The 18,681-nt window shown below is 38.0% G+C and overlaps 1 protein-coding gene across 1 annotated transcript in view; it reads left to right on the forward strand.

The window, feature by feature from the left end:
• The window catches only part of nlgn4xa (neuroligin 4 X-linked a), a 97,175-nt gene extending 78,750 nt beyond the window's left edge, over window positions 1-18,425 (forward strand). Inside the window, exons 4-6 of the mRNA XM_055059210.1 lie at window positions 1,551-1,736; window positions 6,367-7,156; window positions 14,469-18,425. Coding sequence (XP_054915185.1) covers window positions 1,551-1,736; window positions 6,367-7,156; window positions 14,469-15,363 — 1,871 coding nt within the window. The 3' untranslated portion in view covers window positions 15,364-18,425. The remainder of the gene's footprint in view (window positions 1-1,550; window positions 1,737-6,366; window positions 7,157-14,468) is intronic.
• Window positions 18,426-18,681: the final 256 nt, after the last annotated feature.

Here is an 18,681-nt window from a genome sequence, read left to right on the forward strand (position 1 = left end):
ACTGAACCCTCTGACCACAAGCAGCACCACACTGCAAAAACACAAAATCTCACCAAGTAGTTTTGGTCTACTTTCTAGTGCAAATATCTTAGCACACTTGAATTAAGACAAAACCAACTTACAAGTAACTTTTTAACAAAATATAGGAGCTTATTGTAAGTCACTAATTCCTTAGTAATGTATAAAAAATACATGTTGTACTAGCAGATTATTTTATTTATAACTAGATATTTTTGTATTATTGAAAGTGAAATTATCTGCTTGTTGATTTTTTTTATTTTTATCAACAGATAGTTTCCATTATAATATCACAGCCAAATAGTAATGAACTTTCGTTCTGTATTGACTCCAAACCTGTAGAGAAGTCTGTTTGGATGTGTAGATGGAGTCAGAGTGGTGGAGTAATGAGGTTTCAGCTGCATTTCCATTAACAGTATAATTATGTTGCATTACGTCACATTTACCTGTTTTGTGAAAGTCCCCTTAACAAACGACACATTTGAGACAAACAAAGAGAGGAGCAACATGACGTAGGCTCCAGGATCTCATGATGCCCCGATCTGTCTAAAGAAGAGAAACAAATGCACTGACATATATCAGTCAGGAAAAAATTGGTTGAATTGTTGTTGTTTTTTGTTTGTTTGTTTGTTTGTTTTATTTTATTTATTTATTTTTTATCCAGACCTACTTTATTTTATAAAAAAGTTTTTGAAAAATTTGTCAATGTCCATAAAATGTATGTAAAGGAGTTAACATTTATTTTTAATTAAAGCTTGTTCTTTGAAGTTTTTGCATTGAAGTTAGAATCAAACTCTTTTTTTAAAACTTTAGATCGTCTGTTGTATTTGTGTCTAGAATTTAATCCCAGTCTCCATAGTAGGTTGATCTCTCAAATTCCACATTGTTCTGCCTAGTGATATTATAAACACCTGTGAAACCAAAGCAACCTGCTGTCCTAACCCTAACCCTTTCAATTTCAAAATTGAAAATGGGTTTTCAATTTTGAAATTGAAAACCCATTTCAAACAAATTTGAAATGTTCTGAATTTCTTCAGAACAAGTGTTCTTCAGAATATTATGAGCTCTAATATTGTACATCTTTACCGAAACCCTGCGTAGAAAGTGTAAAGGTTTTCACTTAAAGGTGTTTCATGATGACTACAAGTAGCTGAAAAGTGAGAAGAGATATTTTGCATGTGAAGAATCTTTCTCAGTGTACAAAGAGCGACTTCAAAATCTTTGGAAACAACCTCAGAAGCCCTGGCAGACCAATGGGCAGATAAAATGGTGTTTTGAGGCAATTACTGATGTCTTTCCTTCCATGGATTCTGAGAACACACTGCTAAGCTCCAAGTCCTCACATCCATTTGATTAGTAGCGTCTGCTGAAAGACACAGTAAGAGCAAAAGTTTAAATAAGTTTCTGTATTATTAGAGTAGAGGTCATGAACACCTTTTTCTCATGAATGAACACAAATAGCAAGTCATTGTTGCAGGCATGCAGGCAAATAAATAAAAGCTATATGTTTTTCTCAATTTTTATCACTGCAGGTTTTCTTAGCACGGGTGACCAGGCAGCCAAGGGGAACTACGGTCTTTTGGATCAGATTCAGGCTCTCAGGTGGATCAAAGAAAACATCCATGCCTTCAAAGGAGACCCAAAAAGAGTGACCATTTTCGGCTCTGGGGCTGGAGCATCGTGCGTCAGCCTGCTCTGCCTTTCGCATTACTCAGAAGGTATGAGCTCCTCCACTGACTCATGCACAGAAGTTGAATTTCCATCTCAAAGCACAGCAACATTTACTTCTAAAGCCAGAGCTGACTTTTGAATCTGCATTTACTTCTGCTCTTACAATTTATTTAAAGTTGTTGAGTAGAAACATCCATGAAAAGCAGAAAAGTTTTGCTTGGCAGTGTGGACTTCTATTTGCCTCAGGGCATCAAAGCCTGAGACTTTTTCAAATGATTTTATGCTGCAGACTTTAGAAAATCTGAACATTTGGTTAACCCTGGAATGAAAACAGCTTCATCACATAAACAAAGACGACAGCCATAAACAGCAACCAAGTATTTGTGGCGGCTACTTAGCCTTAGACTTTATTGTCACTGCTTAAAGAAACATAAGTAAAATTGGCAATGATATATCATCGGTTGACCACCAGAGCACACAGAAACACAAGTGTGCCTTTAATGAACAAATAGTAATGTGTTGCTAAATATATGTAAGTTAATATTTTCAAGCAGTCTTAGACAGTTTTAGTGATGGGATTGTTGAGCAGCCTGATGGCCAGTGAGAGACAGTTATTTCTGAGTCTGGCTGTTCTGCAGCGAATGCTCCATGGTCCCCTCCAGACCATGGAGAGGATGGGTGGAGTCAGACAGAATCTGATTTGCTCTGGCTAAGAAGCATCTGTGTGCAATGGTATGGATAGGGGGCAATGATCCTCTGCTGTATTCACCACTCTTCACAGAGACTTCCAGTCTGAGGCCTTGCAGCTCCCAGACCATATGGAGACATTGCTGGTCAGCAGGCTCTCAATGGTTCCTCTGTAGAAGGTGGAGAGGATGGGAGGTAGAAGGAAGCCCCTGTCATTCATCTCAGAAAGTGCAGGCGCTGCTGAGTCTTTTTCACCAGTGAAGTGATGTGAGGTGTCCAGCTGAGGTTGTCTGTAATGTGAACCCCCAGGAACTTAGTGCTGCTAACAATCTCCATTGCTCTGTCGTTAATGAGGAGTGGTGTGTGGTTCGGTCGAGACCATCTGAAGTTGACAATGATCTCTTTTGTTTTGTCGACTTTCGGGACCAGGTTGTTTATTCTGCACCAGTCCACAAGATGTTGTACCTCTTTTCTGTAGTTCACTTCATTGTTGTCCTGAATTAATCCCACAATTGTTGTGTCATCTGCAAATTTCATGATGTGGTTTGTGTTAAACCTGGGACAACAGTCGTCGGTCATCAGGGTAAACAGCAGAGGGCTCAAGACACATCTCTGGGAGCAACCAGTGTTCAAAGAAATGATAGGGGAGGTGTCATTACCCACACGGACAGACTGAGTTCTGTTGGTGTTGAAGCCTAGGGAGACCAGTTTGCATACCAAATCCTGGGGAAAGATTGTATTAAATGCTGAGCTGAAGTCCAAAAACACCATCTGTACTTGGGTGCTTCTTTTCTCTAGGTGTACCAGGCTCAGATGAAGAGCAGTGGAGATGGCATCTTCAGTTGAGCGATTAGGTTTGTATGCAAACTGGAATGGGTGAAATGTTGGAGTATCTCAATGTGACCCTTAACCACTCTCTTGAAGCACTTTGTGATGATAGATGTTAATGCAACTGATCGAAAGTCATTAAGACATGTGATGGTTGGTTTCTTGTCTTGGGGACTGGAATAATAGCTGACTTAAGACATGAAGGGACAATGGTCTGGTGCAGAGTTGTATTGAAAATGTCTGTGACCACATCGACTAGCTGATCTGCACGTTCTTCGATCAGCCTTGCTGGAATGTTGTCAGGACCTGCAGCTTTTTGTATGTTGACCTTCCCCATGGATTTTTGCACAGCAGATGTTTCAAGCCTGCATGCCTGTTCATTAGGGTGAGAGGTAGCTTTCCTTGCTGGGGTTTTATTTAAGGCTTCATATCTTCCAAAGAAGCTGTTGAGTTCATTAAGGAAGCAAATGCCATTTTGGCAGAATGGAGATGTGATTTTATAGTCAGTTACAGACTGGATGCCCTGCCGCAGTTGTCTAGTGTTGCTGGCATCATGAAAGACACCTTGTATCTTTTGACTGTAGGCATGTTTTGCTGCCTTGATGGTTCGTTTAGATTGGCCTTTGCTGATCTAAGTGTATCCATGTCACCACATTGAGAGAAAAACCTTTGAATTTTTGGTACAGTAGGTTTAAGTATAGTGTTTCAGCTGTATATTCATGTTTAATTCATGAATTTTTCTTCTGTTTTGACTTTAAAACCTCATTTTACTTTAAAAAAATATCTCCATCTAAATGTTGACTACACAGGCTTTGAGGAAAAAACACCCTGCTGTACAAGTTTAAAAATTGAAATAACAGGTGAAAGTGTCTTGGCTTCATTTAAAAGGTAATTCAGAAGAGCAAGAGCTTGTTAAAAAAGATCAAAGAAAACAATACCGGTATATATTGTTGTTGCAGTGTGCAGATCTGTTTCATTTTTCTGTGTTGTGTAGATGTTGCAGCAGGAATGGCTTACTTTACATTTAGATAAAAGTCTGGATGTTTCTGAAGGGGCAGCACTCAGGGCTGTGGTCGTAAACAAATGCCCCATGCCTTGCCAAGAATCCTTTATTTTCTGTACAATACATCACCGAGAAATGTAATGTGGCTTGTTACATTCACCGTGCTGTAAATCTGCCATAAAAAAAGCAGTATCATCAGCCTTGTGGATCAACATGTCAGGCTCATAAAACCTCACTGTCACTCTGTGCGCCATTTCGAAGTGAACGTCTGAGTCGAGGTTGAGCCGAAGCTCGCCATCAGCTTGAGAGCGGCGGCAGTAAAAGCTCGCACAGAGCTAAACAGGCCTTCTGGGAAATATTAGCTCTGAGCTCAAAACATACTTTCCACATCGGCCTGGTTGAGTCACAACTCTGCGTTTGCATGAGTATAAATAGAACTATCTAAAACTAAAATTTTGAGGAAAATGTATTGTGACCTGTTTGCTGATTGGAAGCTGGAAAAGCTTCCAATCAAAGTACAGCCTGAGAAATCTCTTGTAATATTTACACAAGTATTTAAAGACTTGAATGACTGTTAATGGTTTAACACAAGCCGTGTTTTGATGTCAGCTAACCCTAGCCTAACCCCTAACCCTACATTTTGACAAAGTCACTTCAAAACCCTCATTTTGTTCTTTTGATGTTTTCAAATGTAGGAAATAAATAATCCAAGAACATTAGTCACTTTCCCATAACATGTCCATTTCCCAAGGACAAATCAAGATCCTTAGATCTCCCTATGTTTTGTTGAGACTGGTAGATGTCACCCTGCTTCTCCTAGCTAACGTCTGTTTGGGTAAGTCTACTTCATGTGTTGAATGAATGTTGTAGAAATGACAAGTGGTTTTATCCAATTCAAAGGTAGCCCTCATTCATCACAGAAAAACCCAGAAAAACATTTATAATTGACAGAGTCAGAATTAATTACTCCAAAGTAAGAAAGAGAAACAAGGGCACAACCACTGCTGAGCAAAAATAATGCAAAGGCCCATCTTAAATGTATCAAAAAACAACTTGATGTTCCACAAGACTATTGGGGAAAATCATACTGTGCATCCTGCTCTGTGAAACCGACAACATTTCAGAGGAAGATAGTCATACCTATTGTATGGCTTCAGAACTGGCATGATTTGTTATGATTTATGGAGTCATAAATTCTTCTCTCTAACTGAAAATCCTGCAGAAGTCCAGGCATCAGTTTGTGATTTTGAACTCTAGGAAACTTGAGTTGTTCAGGAAAACAATGATCCAAAGCACACCAGGACATTCATGTCCAAATGGCTCACAAAACCAAAGTGATGGTTCAGGAGCGTCCTGATCCAATCGAAGAGTTTAAATCATCAAAAGAGAATATACAAAAAAAAAAAAACTCCCTTCTCTCCCACCGCGGGTGGTTCTTATCCTCTGAGCTCGGGTCCTCTACCAGAGGAGGACTGCACATTTCTGGACTGAGATGTCTGATGTTGTTCCTGGGATCTGTTGTAGCCATTGTTCTAGTTTGGGGGTTACTGCCCCGAGGGCCCCGATGACCACAGGCACCACTGTGGTCTTCACCTTCCAGGCCCTCTCCAGTTCTTCCCTGAGGCCCTGGAATTTCTCCAGTTTCTCTGGAGAAATATATATATATATCTATATATATATATATATATATATATATATATATATATATATATATATATATATATACACATATGTGTGTGTGCATGTGTATGTGTGTGTATATATATGTATATATATTCACATTTTAATTTGGCTGAATTAAAAAAAAAGAACAACTACAAAACACAGTAGACCAAAGTTCCTGGACAGTGATGTTAAAGAGTCATTACCAGTTATATGTAGATGGAGGTTATTATGATGTAGCTTGGTCCTCCCAGTTAGGGGTCAATTTCTTTCTCACATACGGCCAGGTTGAAAAGAAGCAACAACAGAATGTAGAAGGGGTTTAACACTTTATCACCACACTGGTGATAAAGTGTGGTGATAAATTAATTCGGAATTTCAAATTATTCTTAATGTTTAATTTTTAAACATTCCCTTCTTTTTGGATAATGCTTGTAGCCAACAAAAGAGAAGTGTCATTCTTTGAATTGTTTTACTAATACCAGTGTGTATCTCAGATCTGTTCCAGAAAGCCATCATCCAGAGTGGGACAGCGCTGTCCAGCTGGGCCGTCAATTACCAGCCTGCAAAGTACACCAGATCCCTTGCTGAGAAGGTGGGCTGCAACATGCTGGACACCATTGACCTGGTGGAATGCCTGCAAAAGAAAAACTACAAGGAGCTGATCGAGCAGTACGTAACGCCTGCAAAGTATCACATTGCTTTTGGGCCTGTCATTGACGGCGACGTAATCCCAGATGACCCACAGATTCTCATGGAACAAGGGGAGTTTCTGAACTACGACATCATGCTGGGGGTCAACCAGGGCGAGGGGTTCAAATTTGTTGACGGCATTGTAGACAGTGAGGACGGAGTATCTGCCAATGACTTTGACTTTGCAGTGTCAGACTTTGTGGATCATCTCTATGGATACCCAGAGGGAAAGGACACTCTACGGGAAACCATCAAATTCATGTACACCGACTGGGCAGACAAGGAAAATCCAGAAACCCGTCGCAAGACCCTTGTGGCGCTCTTCACTGACCACCAGTGGGTGGCGCCAGCTGTGGCCACAGCTGACCTTCACGCCCAGTACGGCTCCCCCACCTACTTTTATGCTTTTTACCACCACTGTCAAAGTGACATGAAGCCCAGCTGGGCCGATTCGGCTCACGGTGACGAGGTACCATATGTGTTTGGGATCCCTATGATCGGCCCCACAGATCTTTTTAACTGCAATTTCTCAAAGAATGATGTGATGCTGAGTGCAGTCGTCATGACCTACTGGACTAATTTTGCTAAAACAGGGTAAGGTTCAAGTTTTTCTAAAACATTTTCTTTCTTATCTTTGTCTTTTGTCACTGTGATATATGATAGACGGATATTAAACAGTCTTATTTTCACTTCAATTCATGTTAGTTATTTCTACATGACACCTAGAGGTGTGGTGCACCTTGTTGTTCTCATATCTTTGCTATTAATATTTATTATGGTTTTGGTAATGACAGCATCTCGGAATGTCTCCTATATCAAGAAAGAACAGCAGATTTTGAGTCATTTTTCCACACAAACTGGTCCTGGAGGCCACATCCGGTTTCCAGAGTGTTTTAGTTGATTCAGAGCAGCATTTTATCGTAAAGGCTATACTTTCTTCCAACACACAAAGGTGTTGTACAAATGTTTTGCTAAAATATGCACTTGTATTTCATCTGCAGATTCTTATCAAGCATGTTCAAATACATTGTTCAATTCATTCTTCATTCAGTGACATGGTAAGCAACTAAAAAAAGTCACTTACCATGATGAATAAATAAATGACTTGTGAAATATTTTTTACATGTAAAATAAATATAAATAAAAAATATAAACAAATAAATAGATGAAAATGAATAAATACATAAATTGTTCAGTTAATATTTTTAAAAATACATGATTAAGTGTGAAAATCAAGAATTACAATAATTTACTGACCATCTGGCCATTGGTCAAAATGCTCTCTAAGAAACTGCAAAACACCTAACAGCTTCATCCTAGCCTTTACTGGCCTCATTTACAGGATAATCAGAAAAAGACTGAACAAGCAAGGCATTTTAAAAACAGCTTAAAGAGGAAAGTGTCTTCTTGCTGGAAAAAACATGCCAGTGCGACATAGGTTCACAAAGCTGCATCTTGAAAAAAGGCTAAACTTCTGGAACTTGTGAACAGATGAAGCCAAAGTAGAGATGTTTGACCCCATAAGTTCACACCAAACTGCTGGCATAGTGGTGAGGTCCTCAGGATGATTTGACCTAGATTTGAATCTATAGGATTTGATTAGAGTCGATGAGTGGACCAGAAGTCCTCTGTGTACTACAATATTATAGAGAAATTGGAACTTTACGTGATGCATGCAAGATCCTGCCCCATCTCCCTGCTGAAGGGCAACAAACTACTTACCAACAATGACTACCATTGTCAAGTTGTCAACCTAACACAATAAATCTTAAATGCACTCTTGATATGTGAAAAAAAGGAACACTTTGCTATTAATTGTCAACACTACCACAACAATAATAAGGTCCAAGAGTATCACCAGATCAGGGAAAAGTTTTAATTAAAAGTAGGTGAGCTACGCTAGCTTGACTTTGACAATCTTAACACCTAAATCTGTAATGACTGAGTGTTCTTTGTGTGAGAAATGTTTGCTTGATTTTTGGTGTTGAATCGTGATACACTACTGGACCTGTTGTCAGTCAGTCACAACGGCAACGGCTCTGTGAGAGCATAGCTGACATAGAGAGCAAGAAAACGAATACCGGTGGTTTTGAGCTGTTCTGCATTTTTCTGCTGTATATTTCCATTCGCAGTGAACTAAATGAATAATACCTACATCTCCAGGTTCCATTTTGTTAGGTGAACTTTTCTTCCAAGGCAGAAAAATGGATAGCAAGTAAAATAATAGTCTTTTTGCCCTCCAGCGTCGTACGCATGGGCAAAATCTCTGGATGTAAACATTAACATGCAATGTGCCGGGAGTAGGCTGTGAAGAAATATATCTCTCTTGATCTGTGCAAGGAATGTAATATGATAGAGCGATACCGAAAGCAATTACTATAAGTTGATAAAGATGGATTTATAAGCTGTTGAATCAATAAGTGAACTATGATTTTCACAAGCATGGTTAGATTTAAATTATTGTAAAAGCTGAATTTATTTTTTCTTTACTGGTTCACAAAGGTTCTTGTACATCTTGAACAAATTACATGCACTTAAAGTTTTATGTGTCTGACTTTTTCAGCACACTCTATGCACAGAAGACATTCTGAAGTTTTTCTTAGTACAAGATAATCAGCATTTCACATTGCACTCTCATAACCAAAGATATGTGTATAAAGCTCTAAACTCCTCTTGATGGATCAAATTACCAGCTAAATGTTTTCTAAAATAACATTTAATATTAATGCTCCAAACCTGGACTCAGAGACAGGGTATCAACAAATATTGTTGCTATGATTAGTCATTTAACGATTAGTCGGTGAGTCACAGAGATCAAGTGGGGGTTAATAAAACACATTAAATCCTGCCCTGGTGCTGCTGCAGTGCTGGATTTGATGAAAGGATTTACTTGCTATTTATATTTGGATCACGTTTCTTTGCTTCACACACACCTTGAGATTAGACATCAGGTTGTTTGCGGCCCAGTCACACTGAAAATTCACTTTAAGGCGAATAAATAAAGTCTTGATCAGCATGATAGTCTGCAGCATTTCACCGCTTGCTGTTTGGCTCCAATTCAATTGATGCCTGATCAGCGGGGGGATTGGTCTCCTCACACACATTTTGGGTAGGCTCTTTTCTCTTGCTGCTTTTTTTATGCACTTCCAAGACAGCGTTTACTGAAAGCAAATTTATCACTTGGAGAGTTGCTGTTTCTCAGCAAGTCTCCCCACCTCACTGCAAAGTCTCCAGTTGGGATCATGCCAGATTGCATTTCGCTACAGAAAACTGTCAGTTCTGCTTTGATAGAAAATGGTAGACGTAATTAGAAATATAGACGAACAGGAGGTGATAAATATTTTATCTTCTATTGCGGAATTATTTTATTTATTTTATTATTCCTAAAATAAAATTAAAAAAATTTCCCTCACAGTTTTTGGCAAAGGTTACAATATGAAAGTGTGTTCACTTTGGAAAAAAATACAGTTTCCATTTTTCTTGATCGTTTGATTTTTGATAGAAAAAATAACTTACAAAAATTCTAGAAAAAGCCCATCGGATACAAAGTTAAGCCAGATTTCTTGTCAGATTAACATTCTGTCTGACAATAAATTAAACTAATCACCTCATATTTCAGATCAGTCAGGCCTGACAATTTATCTTTGCTGGAAGCCAAAATGATGAAACACAATGTTTCTTTGAAATCAGAAACAAACATTCAGCAAATTTACTGTTCCTGATGGGTCAGTTAACAAACTCTGGATCACATTGATGGCTGAGACTGTATAAGTTAAGGCGACATGTAAAACACTTTAGCTTCTTGTACAAAATCAAAAGGAGATCTGTCCAACTATGTGAAAGAGAATTGTGGACTTTTATCATATCTGAAGTTTCCTCTTTCCTCTGTTCAAACTATTTTATGAACAGCATAGTAATGCCCACCAATCACCCTGTTTAAGAGGACTGTCGGTCTAAAATCTGAACCCAGTATCATCGGTTCTGTTCAGAAGAATTGGTGAAAATTACACCAAACCAAATCATTTGACCCAAGATGCAAAGTTTCAAGGTTTGACTAAATACTAAGAAATAAGGAAAGCATTTCTGAGTTTAAAATTGAAAATGTATCCTACTCTGTTATTCTTCAGATGAAAGTACATTTTATAATTCATACAAAATTTTGTCTGATTAATACCAAATGAAGCAGAAGAAAATCTTTTAGATGTTTTACAGTGTAGGTAAAGACCTTTTTTCTACTGTAAATGTTCACTTGATTTTTATCCCATTGAGTGAAGGACACTTAATCCCCTTATGTTTTGACTTGGATTCTTTATCTTAGTCTCCATATGGCACCAAGAGTGCAATCAATCAGAAATGTCTGAGCCCAGCATGTTGTGTGTGAAACACACCACTTGTCACACATACACTGGCTCTAGTGATGGTTGGGAGACCTACTGGCTGGTCACCAGTTCACCTCCGGGCCAACACAGAACCCAACAACACGTTCAACTACTTACCCATGCGTATTTTGAACTATGTGAAGAAAACACTTTACCCAGAGAGAACCGATACACACATCGGCAGAACCTACAGCCTCCATCCACGACATTTGAGCAAAGATTTGAACCCAGAAATCTTTGACTGCAATTGATTTTCATTTGAACCTGAAAAGGTAAAACCAAATATTAAAGGGAAGAAACATCATAGATAAAATTACCATTAATCACCATCTTTCTGGAGTCCACCTTATGATACGATGCTGATGATAAAAAGGTGAGAGACCAGATCATTACAAAAATCTGGATGTAAATAATTGAGCAATTGGCAGTTCTATAGGGGAGAAAGGTTTAAAGGGTTCTGTTTAATTTATCTCTAATGCATTCGGTGGGAGGGGTGATGTCTGTTTTAACATATGTTTGTACAGCAATGACAGGCCTTGAGGGAACTCTTACCACATGCCAGCAATCGTTTTTGTGTGGCTCCATATGCAGCTACCAGCTGGAGGACGAACCTTACTGGATAACTGTTTTGACCCTTCCTAAGGAGGCAGTTTAATCAGACAGAAGAGCTGCTTTTATCATCTACCAGTGGTACTGTTGAAACCAAATAATTGCATACTTTAGTTATAAGAAAATTATATTCATTGTATTTGATGTTAGATCTGACAAAAGTTTCCCTTTTTCCACAGTTAACTGAACTATTTTGATCTAAGTATAAGAATAATAATATTTAAAAATATATATATAATCAAATTAACCGTGACTTGGGTCAAATATTTTAGGTAAAACATGAATATTGTCTTTCCATTGTACATACTAACTGGTACACACTCTAACATGTAGGAGGATTTATTCAGTGAGAGCAAAGTGATCCTTCTTCATTCATGGTCACCAATCAAATTAGATTTTTCTTGTCCCTGGTAAAAATTTTAACTGGCTGCTATTTAAATCCTGTGAATAAGCAAATTTAGAAATAGAAAAATAATAAGCCTGTAAATGATTTACAGGAAGTAGGAATGTTCAGGCCAAAAACACTCTTATGAAGTAGTGAAGAGTAAGAGGCTCCAGTGGGCTGCATGATTGTAACCACTGACTGGAAATCTGCTTTAGTGTTTGCAGATATAAATTGACTTTCACTCCTTTTAGTGTAAAAAAATCAGTAGACCATCTAAAATTTGTAATTACTTAGTTTCAGAAGTCTTTGCTCACCTTTGTCTCCAAAAGGCCTCAATTACTTGCACACACTTTTCTTCATTTCCTTATTAGGACCCTCAATAAACCGACACCAACATCCTAATAGGCTGCAGAGTTCAGCAGTGATGACTCTAGGAGATTTAGCATGGATTCCTGGGCAAATTCCTCTGACTGAGTGAAGGGCACAGTGGTGTTCTGATCCAGTTTATTATCCTAGAAAATACTCTGCTTCTGGCTCAGTGTGTTCTGAAAAATAGATCAATGTTTGCCAAAACAGAATCCATCTGAAACATGGGAAGCTTTCAGGGATGCTTGAGCCGAGCAGCTTTGTTCCTAGTTCCAATGAGGAAGTTGTCATTGCCAAAAGTAGTGAGGGAGGCACCAGATAGGAGACAGTTATTTATTTATTTTTTTGATAACCTTGTTTTTTTGAATGGCACAAATAAAAACAAATAGAAAAGGAAAACAGGCAAGTTAAACATTTTTGGAAAATTATTTATGTTCCACTGACTTTTTAGCATTTTCAAATATCATAGCTCCCAAATTTTTATTTTTGGGTGAATTTTATACAACATGAAGTAGCAAGGGAGAAAAACAAAAGTTCCAGTACCGACCCATGACCCAATCAGTGTGTGTTATTGGCAGGAAATTAGTATGACACTCTATCCAAATGCAGTCAGGGTGTGTTTTTTGTTTTTTGGATTTAATCCACCAACCAGCTCATCACACAGATTGTCGTCCCTGCATGATTTCAACCATACCTGCTGTGTGGCCCCTTTCAGAAAATACAGTGAGGGAACATAAGTATTTGACACACTGTGGATTTATTTATTTTGATGTTTTCTTACAAATAATAGAAGTCTAGAATTTTAATTGTGGGTACACATCAACCCTGAGAGAGATCACCTAAAAAATTTACAGAATCACAATGCCCTATCAAAATAAAAACCAAAATACTGTATGATTTTAAATAATTAATTTGTATTTTATTGCATAAAGTAATTGTTTGATACAATAGGAAAGTGGAACTTTTCTATTGTATGTTAACCTATTCACAGGTGAATATGCTCATCGATAGGTAATGGATGTAGATGGATGTCTGGCATTGACCCTTGTATGAAGATTTCTCTTCAATCACTCATGATGTTTTTTGTCATGACTTTTATTTTTATGTCTTTTTATTTGGACTAAGATTATCTACAGGACATTGAACAGGAAACCTGTCCTTTGGGTTTCCCATGTTTTGCCAAATGACTGCTGGCATCGACCTCAAACAGAGCAAAGCTGAGAGAACACAGGAGACTGTAGTATTACTGCTTAGAGATGAAATATGACTATAACCCTTAAATTAACTTGAAAATAAATACTTTTTGCTTTATGCATCACAAGAGCAGTGAGAGGGCAATCTTAGGATTAGATTTATTATGGATACAAAAATCCACAATAAAACAAAGTATTGCTAACATAAAAGAAGAAAACCTCATTTTAAGGAGAAAAGAACTAAAAAAAAAGTCCTACAAATTTTGTAATAAAATGTGCTGAAAATAAACCAGCAGGACCCACTTATGAGTCGGGATGACAAGATTCCATTCCTCAGTTTTACCCAGTGGCTGCTTTACATCAGTCCAGTCACCATCAATCACTTGATTCATGCACAGAAAATGGATGCAGGGAAAGTACATATCACAGAAGTATGTGATGGTAAATCACCACATATGACAACCAACTCATAAAATCTTTCTTGTTATGTATTCCTGGTCAACATCTGCCACTCACTGAACACAATCTCAGAAGAAAATGTTTCAAGTGTCGTCTAACTTTCTCTTCCTTCGGAACTCGCACAAAATTCAGAAGCTGCCCACGATAATTAATAATTAATTATTAAATATGAAGGTCATGACAGAACATTCATTTAATAAACCTGGAGTGATGTGGAAATGCATTACTTTTGAAGAGATGTGGTAATAAGACATGACATACATTAGTCCCCAGTGAAACAACAGATATTAGCTTTGGTTTGGTTTAGAAACACTGATACTTAACAAAAGTATTCACACCCAACCAGCAAAACATATAAGACATTGAGAATACCGTTCATTGAGTATTGATAGTTGATATCACATCACTGATATAAACATTTCAATCGTAGCTTTCTGCTGTCATGTGATTGATAGGAAAAAACTTTACTGAATGGGTTTTACTGAGAATATTGGTTTTGTTTTTCTCTCTTTCAGAGATCCAAATCAGCCAGTTCCACAAGACACAAAATTCATCCACACAAAGCCTAACCGGTTTGAAGAAGTAGCCTGGACTAAGTACAACCCCAAAGACGAGCTCTATCTTCACATTGGCCTAAAGCCAAGAGTTCGGGATCATTACCGGGCTACCAAGGTTGCGTTCTGGCTGGAACTTGTTCCACATCTTCACAATATAAATGAGTTTTTCCAGTATGTGTCCACCACTACCAAGATACCGCCGCAGGATACCACTCCTTACCCTTACACCAAACGCTTTCCAGGGAAAAACAACTGGCCATCCACCACACGCCACCCAGGAGTCCCTTCTGCCAACACCAAGCAAGCCACCGACCAGGGCAAGAGCGGAGACCTGACTGAGGAATCAACTGTCATGATTGAGACCAAGAGAGACTACTCCACTGAGCTCAGTGTCACCATCGCTGTAGGGGCGTCTCTGCTTTTTCTCAACATCCTCGCCTTCGCAGCACTCTACTACAAGAAAGACAAGCGGCGACACGAGTCCAACCGCCGAGTTCCAACCCCGCAGCGCAACTCTGCCCCGGCGAACACTTCTTCTACAGCTAATGATGTGGCGCACATGCAGAGCGAGGAGCTGATGTCTTTACAGATGAAGCAGCAGCAGCTTGAGCACGAACATCACCACGAGTGTGAGTCCCTGCAGAGCCATGACACACTGCGGCTCACCTGTCCCCCTGACTACACCCTCACGCTACGCCGGTCGCCTGACGACATCCCGCTGATGACTCCCAGCACTATCACAATGATCCCCAACTCGCTGGCTGGCATGCAGCCTCTGCACAACTTCAACACGTTTGGCGGGAGCCAGAACAGTACCAATTTGCCCCATGGCCACTCGACAACACGGGTATAGCTGAACTGGGCCGGGACCAATCCAGATTCCAACACAAAGCAAATATGTGAAATTGACTGTGAAAAGCACAGACTCTGAGTCTAAGCAGATGATATTTTGTTATCACGCCTTCTTGAAAAGTATTGAAAGGGTGCATTGCTCATAGACTTGTCAAGAAATTCAGAATGAATGTTACATTAGTAACTCTTTGTGAAGCAGAGCTTCATAGAAAGTTTTACTGGAAAGAAGGCAACCAGGACTGACTGTTAATATACCTATGAGGGGCAAAAAGGCCTATATGGAAATTTTTGAGCAAGAAATACACAAGACAACAAGACAGCAACAAAGAAGCTTCATCTTTTCAGAATCTTTCCTGCATCGGACACCTGACCTGGGCACACAATTCTACACCCCAGCCTGATATGTATTTATAAAAACTTTGCAAAAAAATAAAGAAACAAAAAAAGAAGAAAACTAAAAGGGAATATAATTATGCGTGCAAATAAAAGATGTTTTTAAAAAGATATTAAAAATACAAAGAGCTATTTCTATATTTGATTTGTTTTCAGTTTTATTTTTTTGCTGGGATGGTTCTTTTTTTTTGGCTTGTGCTTTCAGTTTTTTGTGTGTAAATGTATCCCAAAAAATAATCTTTTTTTTTTTCTGGCTACAGCTTGTGTTTCATTAGTTTTGTCAGAACGACCAAAATGCGAACACAATCCCATCAGAGGCGATTTCTTCGGTTCATCATATGCAGTACTGTCTTGTGTGTTGGTTGATGTTCACTTTTTAAGACACTCAAGGTCCGGAAAGGAGATTAACTCAGTATTTTCAGTCTGACTGGATTTCATTCTGTTCCGCTTCTATTGCTTTTCTTTGCATATTTTTTTCCTGCTTATTTTTGTCTTGCAATCTCAGCTCTGCCTGAGCTTACAATGTGACCAGCAATGTATTCTTTAGGAATAAAAAAAGGCAGTGAATTTTTGTAATGATATTAGTTGGATATGTTTGTGAAGACATCTATGTTAGACATTTCCAATTGTCATATGCTAGCAATATGTAAAATACTGTGCCACTTGTGATATTTTGGTTTACACAAGCAAGTGAATGAGTGTAAATATTAATATTAATTACTATGAAAACAAAATAAGTACCCATTAATGCCCTTTCCATTTTGCATCCTATATCAGGAGAAAAAGAATTACATCACAAAATTTTACGCTGCATTTATAAATTGTATAAAAAGGTATATTCTTGTCATTTGGTCCCCAATCCAGTCAAGCTAAAAAGGGTTTTTATTGTAGTTTTAAAATCCTCAGTTTGTCTTATTTCTTTGCAGTTTTGCCTTAAGTGATAATAGACCTATTTCTGGCTGGACCCCTGTATAAACTTTTTCTGCAACATTTTTAATAAAATATCACAGTATTTTCTAAAAAATAAACAAAAGAAAGAAAGACATGGATTGCGTATTGGCACTGACTGGGTGGTTTTCTTTCTCAAAACAAGTTTCACACAAGATGAGTGTGGAGAAAAAACCTTTAAGGAGTTCAGTTTGGTTCAAGTCTTTTAAAGAAATAAAAAATGAGTAGGAAGGAGCTCTGATCACATGAGAGCAAAATGTCTTTAGTTGTATATATGGTTTTACTTCTCTATCTACTACCGTGAAGAAAGGTCTCACTACTCAGAGGAAACTGTGCCAATTTCTCCCACACATCATGTGGATCTTGGTAAGATGGATTCTCCGGTGACTGCTGTATACATGACCAGCAATAGAGTAAAAAAGTGCTTAATTGTAAGAAAGAGAAATATATTTAATTTTTCACCTCTGCACAAGAAATCTTACAATTTCAACCAAACTCTATCGTCCATTGTCTTCCATTTATCCAAGGTCAGGCTGTGGAGGTAGCATTTTTACTTAAAATGTAAACCTCCCAGTTTGCTGGTATTTTTTGGTTCCAACTCTCACCTTTGGATAATACATGGATAATGGCTAGAATAATAATAAGATGCTGGATGCAAGCAACTGAAAGGAGCTTCCACTGTTGGATGGGTGGGCTAGATTTGGAGAGTGGGTGAGAGGTTGGGGTCAAACTGTTGCTCATCCATATAAAACGGTGTCAGTTGTTAGGCTTTTCTGGGAACATTCTAAGGAACTTCATCACCCTATTGGCCCCTGGAAATCCTGAGGATCAGCCAGAATTAGCAGGAGGCGTGAAAAATCTGCTTTTGCTTCACTTATGATCTTGGACAAGCTGAAAGCAAAGGATGGTTGATTTATGTTTACAGGACCTGGAAAAACCAAATGATTTTTGGTTTTGGTGTGTAAAAAGTAAAGTCTGCCTTTAAAACTGCAGACATATTATCAAATAAAAAAAATATCTGATAAAAAATCAGTTTGTCTGCTATGACAACCACCAGCCAGGTGTGTTCACCCAAGTCAGAAAACAAAAATGAATTGTTGCTGGGATGGTGGTAAAATCAGAGGAAAATAAAACGATTTGTGTAATTTTTGTGAAGCTCTTCAGCTGAGCCTTCAAACTTTTAAGTCAGGTGGAAAAGCATCCAACGTAGTGTTAGCTCACCAATAGCTAAGTTATATGAGCTGGGTTTCTATTACCAGCAGCATCTGTAAAGTTCAAAAAATGGTGTACTTTTAATATCTTTAATATTTTGTCTTAAAATTAAAAAAGATAGATCATGATCTGTTTTCCTCAAATTTTGAATTGTAAAAAAACAAAACAAACAGAAAAATGTAACCTTGTTCCTATTCAATCTTTTCTGAATGATATGCAAATTAAATTGACATTAATTTCAAGATAAAAATTGTGAACAGAATAGTATCAATATGTCTATAATTCCTGTTGCTGAATGACTATCCATGCTTAAAATGATTTTCTTCCATCTAATAAGTTTTAAATTTGCTGGGTTTTTTTTGTTGACATGGCATATGGTTGGTCTTAGGCTACAGCTACTGGTTAATCCCAAATGTGTCCATCAGAATAGACTTCAGCCTTGTTATAACAACTTTATTTTTCAAAGATGTTCTAATGATTTATACAAACATTGTTTTATGATCCATTAAACTGAAGCCTTGGAAATTTTTGTCCTGAGAAGCAAACAATCATTTCCTAATGAATGTTGGAGGAAGTGCACCATTGTTGATCTTCCTGTGTGAAACATGTGGAGGATGAAACATGTGACTCCAGTTCCACTCATAGTGACTGTTGAATAATAATGTAAAACTGTGTAAAAAGCAAAAATGTGCTTTTAATTGTTCTGTTTCTGTTGCACGTTTCCCACACGATAATCACTAGTGACATACACTATCTACAACGTGTT

The sequence above is a fragment of the Poeciliopsis prolifica genome, unplaced genomic scaffold (assembly GCF_027474105.1).
Source record: "Poeciliopsis prolifica strain line A6 unplaced genomic scaffold, Auburn_PproV2 SCAFFOLD053, whole genome shotgun sequence".
Classification (NCBI taxonomy): domain Eukaryota; kingdom Metazoa; phylum Chordata; class Actinopteri; order Cyprinodontiformes; family Poeciliidae; genus Poeciliopsis; species Poeciliopsis prolifica.